Source organism: Platichthys flesus, chromosome 21, assembly GCF_949316205.1.
Source record: "Platichthys flesus chromosome 21, fPlaFle2.1, whole genome shotgun sequence".
Taxonomy (NCBI): Eukaryota; Metazoa; Chordata; class Actinopteri; order Pleuronectiformes; family Pleuronectidae; genus Platichthys; species Platichthys flesus.
The window spans coordinates 6,021,023-6,033,591 of NC_084965.1; the positions used below are offsets into that span (position 1 = coordinate 6,021,023).

Sequence of the window (12,569 nt, forward strand, 5' to 3'; positions counted from 1 at the left end):
CTCCGACCTGCAGGAACTGATCCCACAAACACACACACTGTGTTTCATTTGTCCGCGACTCCCGAGTTATTTGCGGAGGGAAAAGCTCGTTAAATTTGACAGGGACTCTCAATATTTCGCAAGCACGCAAAAGGTGCTTCAAAGCGCGATGCTGCGGCCATTTGCTAAAAAGATTCGAGAAGAAACTCCTTCAGTTGCTCCAGCAAGTGAAAAAACAATCAAAAATCCATTTAACTCGATGTAGTTCAATTTAAAATATAATTGAACCAGTGGAAATAATTAAATCGAGCATGTATTCCATCGATTAACTCTAATTAACCAATTAAAGGCTTGGATGTGATACACACCAAGGCAATTTCCTGTATGTGCAAATATACATGGCAATAAAAAGAATTCTGATTCTGATTCTGATCTCGCCCTTGTGTTTCCTGTGAAGCTCATTCAGACAAAGACATGTAACAACTGCAAGTTTGAAGATTTTCTTTATCTCATTTTGTAATAAACATATAAATAATAAACTCTAGACATTTTTTGACACATCGCCCTGTTATGAAAGTTAACTGGTATGGTCTGGCTATATATATATAGACTATCCAAACTGTGCATCTGCCGCAGGTCATTTCTATAAAACTATTTCCCTATTACAAAATATGAAAAGAAAAATACATTTTTAGTACATTTACAGGAGTTACTTATTAATTTATTCAACGAAACCGTCTCGGTTCTACTTTAACTGTCACGGAATTGTCAGGATCTGCATTTTAATATTTTTCTCAGAGGAAAACAGGGAGGACAAAAATAAAAATAGAAAACACACACAAAAGAAAAATGCAAGAGAATGCAGACACGAGGCAGAATATCTGTCCCTCTCCGACAACTTAAACCAACAGTTTCTCCAAAAGAATAAAAATCTCAATGAACCAAAGCAGTACAAGATTTTTTTTCCAATACTTTTCCCCCAACTACTGTATTTAAATTAAAATATATTCTCATATCTTACACTATTTCAAATAACGAAATGTGATTCGGTAGCGATCTGTCAAAATCTAATTTACAATTCTGTGTATAAAAAATATAATTTATGGAACCCCGCGAAGTTTGTTCTCCCCCGAAATATAACAGTCAGTTGCACATCAATGCACAATATGAACATTACAACCTGTCAACGTTAGCTCCTTTCTACATGGTTCTTCTTTCTCTTTGCGCTGTTTCTCTCTTTTTCCGTATTTTTACTTTTTTTTTGTTCTTCATTTTTTGTTTTTTTTCCTGTCTTTTCACTTTTTTTTCTGTTTTGCATTTGAGATATACAAAAATAGATTATGCACAATGCGCCGCTCACACCGTTTCAGAATCCATTTGTGAGACAGCAGCGAGTTCACATGAGAATAAATTATTCAAAGAGAAACTTTTTAAGGCTCCATTCATTCTTTGAAAGGGGACACGTCTTGGAGAAGTCACTGAAATAAATATCCCAACTCCGCTGGGGCCTTTTTGTCTTGTTTGTCTTGTTTGTTCGTTTGTTGTTGTTGTTTTTTATAATAATAATTATTTGTTTTAACTTTTTAATCTACTGAATAGTTCGTGCGTCCTACATCTGAGTCCCACTCGGCTCCTGTGGTGGAGGTTCAACTCGGATAAACTGACATCCCAAGTGGATGGATCGAGTGGCTGTCCAAGAGCCATGTTCCTAATTGATAAAGGACCTTGGAGTACCAGTGCACCCCGTCCGTCTGCGCACTGGCCTGAGGCTGGGAGCTGAAAAGCAACGAGGACACCCAGTGGGCGAGCCGGACCGGTGCCAGGGCCCAGTGCGCCAGCTCGTGGTCTTGGATCACTGCGTAACAGGACGCAAGCACCTGGTCCACCACCACGGTTCCCTGCGCGGTCACCGGCGCAAACGAGCCCTCGTGCTCCTGCGTGTAAATCCGTGTTACGGTCACCGGCCGGAGTCGCTCTGCGTCGAGCACGAACACCGTGTGTCCGGGTCGCACTTGGCTGGCGAACACCGCCGACATCCGCCTGTGCGCGCGCTCCGTGGAGTTGCCCTGGCCGACGAAGAGGAGGTGCGCGGCGGTGAGGGCGATTTTCTGGCCCGAGTCGGTTTCGATGACGTAGAAGAGCCTCCGGGTCGTCGAGTCTTGGTCTATGAACATGATGAAGTCGGTGTAGACCGGTTGTCCGTGCGCGTCCGCCGCCAGCACCCTGTCGCCGGTCTGCAGGGCTTTAACCGGCTTCGTGGTTCCGTCCTGCAGGGTGACGGTGGAGGAGCCCGGGAAGCAGCCACCTGACTTCGCTGCCACTGAGTTCTCTGTCAAATAGAAGATTAATAGTGTTAAGAAATAAAATCGTGGCCAAATATAAACTTTTTAAACCATCAGAAAACGATCATAAAGACGTATCACTACATTTTTAGCATCGTGGCACAGCAAATCCATCTCAACAGACACACACAGTTCCCTCAAAAGTTTTTTTTTAATCACTTTACAGACTTATAAACTTAATAAATCCCTCGTGTTGTGATTCACTGCACTTCAGGACCACTGGCTCATTCAAAAGCTCATTCAAGACCCTTTCTCTTTTCTTGCTGGTATTTGTTTTCCCCCCCTGCCTCCTAACATCTCGGAGGCACATATGCATTTTGCATAATGGTGCCTGTCTGCTCCTCGGTGCCAAATGCGTATTGGCTTGGCCCACGTTGTCTGAGGCGATAAAACTCAAAGCCTTGGCTCATCTATTCTTAATTAAAAAACCCAATAAAGAGCAGCCATTGATATTCTAAATCAGCCTGTGGATCGAGCGACTCTCGGTAAAGAACACTTACGCCTTTCCCAGCTCCTCTCCCCATATTTACTCAGGTGCAGAAACCTCCATGTGACAATTCACACAAATAGGCGACTCACAACTACTATTTACCCAGTGGAGCCACTTTTCCAAGCCTCTCGAGTCGTAGATTTGAATTTAAATGAGGGCCCGGACTCTTAAATGCTTTCTGTTGTGCAACATCAATGTGCCCTCTCTCCAGCACCTCTCCCCGCTTTGTTGTCAGTCCTGATGACAATAATTTTGGCCTTGATGGAAGCTCTCCACATACCAGTGCCCGGGATCACACTGTCCTGCACAGAGAAGCCGGTTTCCTGCTCACAATCCGGGGCTTTTAATCTTCTTTAAAGATTCCCGAGCATGAAATAAGGTGACAACTGAAAACCAGATTTACCCCGAGCGATTCCACATTGTTCGGGCCAAATCCCTTTGGTAAAGTCGCATGACCCCCAGTGACACGTCGGCCTGAGCCCGTACTGTGATCTCAAAACGAGTGTTCTGAATGATAAATGAGGGATTTATCAATGAAGTCCGAGCTGAGGGAAAGTGCCAGGATTCACCAATCAGTGCGGAGGGATATTCTCTGAGCCCCTGGAGGTGTCCTATGGCTCAGTGGAGGCCTGAGAGGAAGATCAATTTAACCCATCCCCTAATAAAACTCTTGGAAATAAAATAAATATTAGATGCCTGATATGGTGAGTTGCAATTTTATCCATCTGACCAAATTTAAAAGACATTATTTAGTGCAAAAAAAAAACACTACATCTTATTTGGTCGCAGCTGCATGTGCAGGAGTCCACAGGACAAAACCATTTGCTTTTCTAGGTCACAGCGAGCAGCCGTGTGAGCCTGTGGCCGTGGTTCCCACCAGGAGACAGAGTGGGGCGATGTAAGATCAAGAAACGAGCTGCATGCGAAACGCTCACAACGCCACAGGCTGGGATGTGCCCATGGACGTCACTCCTGGAAATATGCATTTAATATTTCCTATAGTGTTCCAAAAAAAAAAAAGCTAGTGAGACTTAATTGGTTTATCTGCTCCAATCACCTCTGTTTTGTTAATCTTGCTATTATTGAATAATTCTAATTAGCAGTTTGCACTTTAATTCTGATCATTAGGTAAATTATAGTCCTGTAATATGGAAGGAATGAGCTGATTTTTAATCTTTTTGAAGTCTGTGCACGTGGCAGGTGATTAGCTGAGACGACAGCTTCTTTTTCCAGTCCCCCCCCCCCCCCCCCCCCCCCCATTTTATCTTCATCACATCCAATCTAATCTACTTTTTACGCACAAGCAGCTGCTAAAAGTCAGATTTTTTTGTTTTGTACGAAACTTCTATAGAGGATGCTGCAGCTGTAGACTCACTGAGCTGCACCTTTATCAGACGTCTACCAGCAACCTGATGGACACTGAGCACATCAGGTAATAGACCTGGTCATTATCCTGCAGCCAGCGCCACTGTGCGCATGGCAGGTTTTGTAAAGGTGCAACAAAGGTGGTGTGTCCCCTCCCGTCTCTCACCTGCTTTCACAGAGCAGTGGATGTGGGCTTTGGACTCATAATAGACCCAGTCAAATCCGGCTTCCACCGCCAGCCTGGACAGAGTGCCGTACTTGCTCTTGTCCCTGTCCGAGGTGGTGATGTCCACGGCCCGGCCCTCGTAGTGGAGAGACTCCTCGAAGTGGTGGCCGTCCTCGTCCCAGCCCTCGGTGACCCGCAGCTTCACCCCGGGCCACTGGTTCATCACCGAGATGGCCAGCGAGTTCAGCTTGTCTTTACATCTCTGCGGGAGGGAGAGATGGATCAATTAGTCACCTGTTGTGCCATTAGACTGGGTCATAGCGCGCACACACGAGCTGACCTGGCGCGTAAAGTGCGAGAATATCTGAGTTAAAGAGAGCACCTGCCACCAAAGCCTCTTTTTAATGACACATTTTTTGTTGCTAAGACTCTTAAGTGTCTGAAACCACATCATCTTTTAAGCAGATAAATTAATTATCAGGTTACAACGCATGCACTACACAAGTTTAGCAATGAATATACCTTCCAGACACATCCATGGAATAATAGCAGGACCTCTGATGTCTGTTTTAAAACAACGACTATTAAAATCATATTTGAAATCACTGAGGCCTGACCCCGCGCATCCCCAGCCCCAACCTGACGCCCCCTGCCTCCTCCTCTGAAACACCGGCAGTGAACTGCAGCCCTTGATCCCTTGATCCTCGGATGTGAGCTTGCATTTCTCAGTTTGAGAAGAGCAGCAGCGTCAGAGGGCACATGTCGGATAAGAAAGCTGCTGATGAAATATTGATAAGGCACCGCATTCGCTTCACTGGCCTATAACATATGGGTCTATGGTCTTGGGGAGGTGTGAGCATGCGTCCCTTTCTATCACAAATACGCGTTGGATTGAACGCAACATGCGTCCATTACGCATTCATGAGTTTATATTAGGCCACGGAAAAGAGCGGCTCCTTTTGTTGGTCGCAACTTGTCTGTTTCCTTTAAATAAATAATTGATATGCAGATGATATGAAGATGATCTTCAGGAGCAGCTGGAGCCTTAAAATATCTGCAGTTCGTCCCTATAAATAAATCGTGGCACCTCTCCGCGCTCCCTCAATGAAGATGCTTGGCCTTCTCCAAGACAACTATTCTCAACACTCGAGCAATATGTCAAATAAAACATCACAAAGAGCCTTTTCACTCGAGCCGCGGAGGGAAACTTTCATTCTTCCTCTCCTGCAAAGTCTCGGGGAACGTGACATGCCTCCTTAAGACGCTGCGTTTCGCCTGCTGACTGACAGACTTGTGAAATATCCAGGGATGCTATGGGAGAAGCACAGAGGAGCGACTATGTGTGACCCAGTGTCCTTTTTCCCTTATGGACAAGACCGTGTGTCCTGAAGCAGGAATGTTCACACAGCGACTCGTATAACGACAAAAGAGGAAATAACCGAGTTTCCTCGTTTGCCAGTGGGTTGTTTTTATAAGGATATCACACTTGTAGAATGTGCTGGATAAGAAACAGATCCATATAAATAAAAAAAAGCACACATTCTGAGTGGGTTTGTCAGATTCAAGAGCCGTGAAGCTTAACCTATTTATTAATTCATTAGGTCGTGTGCCGCAAATCAAGCCAAATTCTGCTCAGCCACCGTGAAGCCCAGCAGGGCGCCCCGGACCGGCGCTTTGTGCTCGGGGTAAAGTTGTTCAACAGCCTCCCCTCTTAATCTGTTCACAAATGATTTGGTTAGAGGAAACACTTATCAGCTACCTGTCAGTGCAAACAAGCCGCCAGCTCATCTCTTCCCCCGACACCGTGGGCTCGGGACTGCAGGCTCCTGCTGCACTGCCAAAACAATCACCTTCTTCAAAAAGCCATTTAATCTGGTGCTGGAACTATTCTTTAAAGTTCAGATTAACGTGTGTCACCGCGGAAAGGCGTGACTTCACAGGTCAGATCAAGTATTTACTTCGTTCTTGAGTCATTTATCATCACGTTTCACTCAACACCTTATTCTGCTTTCTCTGCTAAATAGGGGGAAACTTCGTTGGAAATAAATGGAATTTAGGAGATTAAGCAGCGCCACTGCTCCTCAAGAGGGCATTTCCTCTTCTTTCGAGACAAATAACTTGCATGTGCAGCTGGGATGCGTCGATAAGACGAGCACTTTTACAGCTCAGCCTCCAAACTGATGATCCGGCTCACTTTAGGCCCCGTCACTCAATGAAACACCGTCTGTAAAACGCCTCTATTGGCAGCTTTCCACGAGACTGAGCCGTGTCTTAGCAGAGAGAGCTGCTTGTTCAGCCTCTCCTTCATGTGCGGGGAATTGATTGATTATTTCATTTACTGCACACACCTCGGGCAGCTACAGCAGACACGTGCCTCGACCCATGTACCAACACAACATCGAATCCCCACAACGCAAGATAACGACGGAAGTTCGCTGTATTCGTGCGTAAAAGCCCGTGCGTAAAATCCCACTGGATTCATGCGGAAAGCCGTGGAGCAGCGCTAAGACTGTTGGCACAGCGTAAATCCCCATGTGATAACGCTTATGCCTTTGTCAAAGTATGGTCTACATAACAGCTACAGCCACGCTCCCATTTTGCTTTAATTTAGGGTGTTTTGCAGTGGCACGAACGATAAGGACAATCTCACCTGTTTCAACTTACTCTGGCCTCCCGCTGACCAGAGGTCGTAAGTTCAAATTGCGTCTCAGGCCCAGCCAGGAGTGCGTTAAAGCCCTTTCATGTATATTTCACACTTAGGGTCGGTTACTGTGTTTTCTATAAACGCTCGGATGCTGAATGGGAAACGGATGATGAAGCAGGAGCCACAGCCATAGGGATATTTAAAAAAATATAAATCTGTACAATAGAAAGCTGCTGCTAAAGTATAAGATACTAAAGCAACCATCTCCCGTGTGGCTCTAGACTTGGAAACTCAACTGTGCTGCTCTACAGCAGGTGGGGCATTTTGCTCAGATTAAAAGACTTAACGAAGACACGTCTCTCCGTTTTCTCAGACGTATAAGTGGCATAAGCCGTTTCTCCTTTTCCCGTAGACCCTGAACCCTCCATGTGGAAACCTCACCGGGGTCCCTCCACCCTACTTTACGCATCAGATCCGCACGCACCTGTGAGTTCCTCATCTGTGCGTATGAGAACCTATAGGTCCATGAGGCGATGTAGGGGGTTGGGGGGGCTGAGAGGGACGCCGAGACCGCACGCACAGTGAATATTTCATCGGAGCTCGTGCTCATGCATGGTGCGAGGCACGGGTTCAGGGACTCCGGCGCGCGCCTGGCGTCATCACAACCACCAGCACCACCACCACCACCACCACCACCGGCATTTTATTATTACTGAGCCAATATCACCCAAGCGCCTTTAATAATTCACCAGCATTTGAGTGCTAAAAGTCATGCTGGAGAGACGCGGCATCCTGCAGCCTGGAGAGAAACCGAGGCTCCAGCTCTGCTATGCACTACGAGCCTCATCCTCTCTGCACCGACCGAGCTGCGAGCTCTGGTAACTACCTGCCTGCGTGAGGATGGAGTGATTCTCAAAGATGCCATCCTCCTAGCGAGTGCGTTTTTTAACCAAATTAAATGAATAAAAAAAGAGGCACCATCACCTCTGTGCGCCTTTTAATTAACAAACCGACTTCCAGCCATTTCTGAAGTAGCCGGACACTCTCAGAGAAACGCCGCTGTGTTCACGCGCCGGTGCACACCCTGCGAAAAGCTAAATTACAGCAGCCTGTGCGAGAAAATGTCTGAATGAGCCATGCCATGCCTGAATGAGCCCGGCTGGTGGAAGCGGTGCGCATCCCCAGAGCCGGAATATAGAAAAGGCGCCTGAAACAAGCTGTAATGTCAAAACCTGAAATATGCAACAAACACTGGATGTCTTCATGAAATATAAGGCAGCATGTGATGTGCGCCTATAAGGCAACAAATACTGTTTCACAGGGATACAAATATAGATGTGAGGAGAGGGGCACATTAATATTTTAAATACACTGTCACAACCATGAAGGCCGAGTGTCCTGACTGTCCGCCTGCACATTACTTCTCCAGCTGGATTCTCTACATTCGCCCTCGAGCCCTGCATGCAGCCGCTGAAAACTCCCCGATGCTGGAGCTTTAAAGCGCATCTGGCTTCTACCGTGAAGTTAAAAAAGCTGAGTGTGAAGAGTTCAGCAGCGGGTAAAACACACTTCACTTAAGGTGCGCAATCGGTCTGACAGGGAGGCTGTGGCCGTGCGCAGTGATGGTGCGTCAGGAGACGGCCAGTGGAGGAGGAAAAACGCTCATTCTGTCTCCTTACCTGAGTCATGAGCCTGTCGGCGCCGGTGTTCTCCTCATCCTTGAATATGATGTCTGTGTTATAATTGGGAGTCAGCTCTTTAAATCGCTCGGAGTTTCTCGTGATCTTGCCTTCGTATCTGCCGCTTGCCCCGAGGGTCTTCTCCGCCACGTTGGGGATGAACTGCTTGTACGCGAGAGGTGTCAGCTTCTTCGGGTGCCTTCTCCGGCCGTAGCCCCTGCCCGGCCCGCATCCCATCCCCGAGGACACCAAGGACAAGCAGATGACAGCGGCCAATGCGATTCTGGTCCACAGCAGCATTTTGTGTGTGTGTGTCCTTTAAAGATCTCAGTCGAGTCGCCGCTTCTGCCCGTCTCTACCGTGTGCCTCTCCCCGGCTCTCGCAATGTCCTTGTCTCCTCCTCGACTTCGCCTTCGCCTGGTCTCTACCGTGGCAGGTGCGGAAATGAGCGCCTCAGACAAACGCTAATAACGGGGCACATCGAAGGAGGGTGAAAAAAAAAAAGTAGTGAGGGAATTAAAAACCACGGGATCTGGTCGAGCTGCAGCCGCTTGTGTGAGGCGACCGCTTTTACTGCTTTGTATTATAGGAGCCGATCTATAGCAGGGGAGGGACTTGATTGGCTCGCCTAGACAAACCCTCCTGATGTTATCCCACCAAAAAAATCTTAAAAGATTTCTTCCACCTGAGGGTGAGCCCTGCGTCGCGGGGAGGAGGGGCAGCTCCATGGGAAAACATCAATTATATACCGCTTCCCCCCCCCCTCACCCTCCCATTTCGAACATTTCACAGGGAAGGGGAGATAGACAGGAGCGGTGGCACAGCGCGGAGCTCCAATCTGAGCCGGCGAAGTGGTTTCTGTGTGTGTGCGGCAATTGAAGTGCGTCTGGAGGAACTTTCCGCACATAACGCATTTCCCAGGAGAATAAAACTGTCCGTGCATGGACGCGCCACTGCGCACGCATGCGCCGGGTGATTTTTTTCGCTGAGACCCCGTATCTATCAAATAAATAATTAACACAATGACCGTTTGACTTACTGCACTAATTGTTAGATTGTAGTGGATTTCATTTCTGAATTGATTTCAACCTTTTCCTTATTAACAGTCTCGTGCCAACATGAATACGCACGATTACTCTAGAGACGTTTCATTATATCCAGGACTAAACAATGCTGAACAAATATAACGGAACTCAACTCGTTATTTCCATATTATACCTAAACTCTGTCAATCTTAAGAAAACTTAAGAAATCTATCTGCTCGAGTGCCTGTGTCCAGTGCGCGTACTGTGCGCACTTTGGCGCATCCTCCATTTTTACGCATCAAAGCATCCATTTGTTCCTTTAATGATTCTTCTTTCCAATAGATTTTGAATCTCCCTCTGTACTAAAGTTATTAGTTGCAGCACATTTCTGACTCGCATTGTAAACTTGGCTCTTGTAGAATGAGGGAGGGAACGGGATGTCTAGACAAGAACAGATGATACTTTAGGGCCAATTCTTATTGAAATCTTCCATTAAACTGATCTGTGTCCATCTGCTTTGGGTCCAGAGTCACCGAGACGGTCTCATTCTCCCTTTTCCCTGTCCACCGGACACTGGCCCTAGTTGTGGCAGACGTGTTTGTGCATCACTCCTGCTCTCTGTTTGAAGGAGAGGAGCTTCCTACAACACTCAGCACTTCAGTAATGAATTCTCCTCACGTATCATGATTTAGCTTGGATGTAAAAATACATTTCAATCACCAACTTCCCTGAGTTGTTTTAACCCCAAACACACACACACAAACACACACAACCACATCCACTTATATTCCTGTGATCAGAGCCAATTAAGAAACATTTTTGTGATGTTGATTAAAACTGCTAGGTACCATGACACATGAAACATTGTTGTATCCGCACATTAGTTCCGAACAGAGGGGATATCTGAAATGATTCAGGAAGGGAAATTATTTGTGTGCTAACAAAGACTAATTACAGGAAGAGCGAGTGTTTTGATGCAGCTTCAGCTCTCATCGCACTGACAGTGTGGCACAGGTGCTCGGAAGTGAGGACAGATATGCCAGCCTTTGGTGTGGCTTCAGTCTCATTATAACCTCTCTCTGGCTGACCTCCAGTCTGGTGGTGTTCCGTGTGTGCCAGGCTTCTGGCACCTCCACCAGGGCAGGTGAGACGACCTGCCGCTCACTGAGACCATGCACGTCAAGTCTTGGCCAAAAAGTGGCTTGTGCACTTGGCACGCTGCTGTGTGACCCCCAACCAACATCCTCGACTACCAGTGATGAGGGCTCTCTGACTGGATATCACTGAATCCCTTCTGTTTTTGCTAAATGTCATGAAGATTCTCAAGGTGTCTTGGTTTAGACCTCAGCAGCAGCTGTCTGTGCAGAGAGGTGCTGTTCAAACACTGAGTTGACAGCAGTTGCGGAGCCTTGAGGGACACCGGAGGTGCAGCTTGGCCCCAGGTCAGAGTCTTGGTTCAGGTGTCACCGCTCTGAGATAAAACCTGGCATGCCACACGAACGCCTCAAAACCACAGAGAGAGCGAGGGGAGGCAGCGACCGTCCTTAGAGGTCACACAGTGTCCTCACATTCCAAACAGTCTGAGCATGCAGCACCAGCAATAACGATGATAATAATAATAATGACACCGATAATGGAGACTGTAAGGGCTTTTTTGTAAATGTACCAAGTGACAAAATGTGATGCTAAGTGAAATGAATAATGCAGAGATTGTGATGAATAATGCAGCCTAAAGAGCAAGGTGTGCTGATGTGACAGACTGGATTTGAGCTTGAGTTTCTCCCACAGAGGAAACCAACCATGTATCAGCCAGACCTGGGGCAAATAGTATTTGCAAACATTGCACTTGGCTGTTTGGCTCCTCCTGTGCCAGATGGGTGGAGTCTGCAACTCAAGGCAATGGAAATCACAGCCGACAGTTTAGACAATAAATCTGAACGTGTCTATTCAGTCTGTGAACTTTGGATCGTGAACTCATCTGATACTTTCTTAAAGAAAACTACTCAAACACCTCAAAACAAACATTGAAATACTTTGTGTACTGCAAGATTCAAACACAGCATTACTAATGTTTGCAGTGATTCCATGCTGAGATACAAACAACGTTACAACAAATGGTCAAGACGGATGTATTCACACCTGTATGGACATTTTATAACTTCCCCTTTTTGATTGAGAGTAGCTGTTTTCCCGTTTGCCAAATGGGGTTTGAAAGGATTTCATAAACCCAACGGCTCAACCACAAAGGAGCACGTAATCCTGTGATTGAGGTTAGAACAAGCAAACTGGAAATTTTTCACCTGACAACAAGTAATTAGTTATTTGAATCTGTTTGTTGTAAAAGCTCCCGAACACAAAGAATTACACCAAAATAAAACAGCTTCCGCAAAGCAAAGACTTTTCCCGCTGTGTCACACTGTCCCCGTTTGATTCTTCCACTTTGCATTCGGAAGGTGACACAGCAAAAACTGAGGCCGCTTTTATGAAATGATTCTGGAGGGATTGAGGCCGTTACACAACTCACATTAAGATGCCTGTTGCATGTGATGGCTAATCCAGTGTGAGGCGTGAAAACGGCCAATGAGTCACCGGTTTCTGGCTCCTGCGTCCCTCCGAGACCATTCACCCCCCCCCCGAACCTCGTAAGTCACGTCCACTCACTTCGGGTTTCACACTCAAAGCTCCGTCTTCAGCTCGACGTGCGAAGGAATTAAGAGATATGCTTCGAATCAGACTAAATCCACACCCATGTTTGATTTTGTTTTTTTTACGCCACGGCCTCGATCAAGCACGAGCGAGATGCAACTAGATGTGGTTGAGTGGAGTTTTAGCAGTCTAAGTCCCCCCAATTACTGCTTTAAAGCCTCCTCCTGTCTGAA

The 12,569-nt window shown here is 46.6% G+C and overlaps 1 protein-coding gene across 1 annotated transcript; it reads right to left on the bottom strand.

Annotated features, from left to right (window-relative positions):
- Nucleotides 1-486: 486 nt before the first annotated feature.
- On the bottom strand, nt 487-9,186 carry shha (sonic hedgehog signaling molecule a). Its single transcript, XM_062379067.1, has 3 exons — nt 8,666-9,186; nt 4,343-4,604; nt 487-2,308 (listed from the first exon to the last, which is right to left on the bottom strand). Exons 1-3 carry the CDS (start codon nt 8,963-8,965, stop codon nt 1,626-1,628), a joined length of 1,245 nt encoding a protein of 414 aa, XP_062235051.1. The 5' UTR covers nt 8,966-9,186; the 3' UTR covers nt 487-1,625.
- Nucleotides 9,187-12,569: the final 3,383 nt, after the last annotated feature.

Coding starts and splice junctions, on each gene's coding strand:
- shha (XM_062379067.1), bottom strand. CDS start 8,965: ATGCTGCTGTGGACCAGAATCGCATTGGCCGCTGTCATCTGCTTGTCC. Junction 4,605..8,665: donor CCGACAGGCTCATGACTCAG/GTAAGGAGACAG, acceptor TCCCTCCCGCAG/AGATGTAAAGACAAGCTGAA. Junction 2,309..4,342: donor CCACTGCTCTGTGAAAGCAG/GTGAGAGACGGG, acceptor TCTATTTGACAG/AGAACTCAGTGGCAGCGAAG.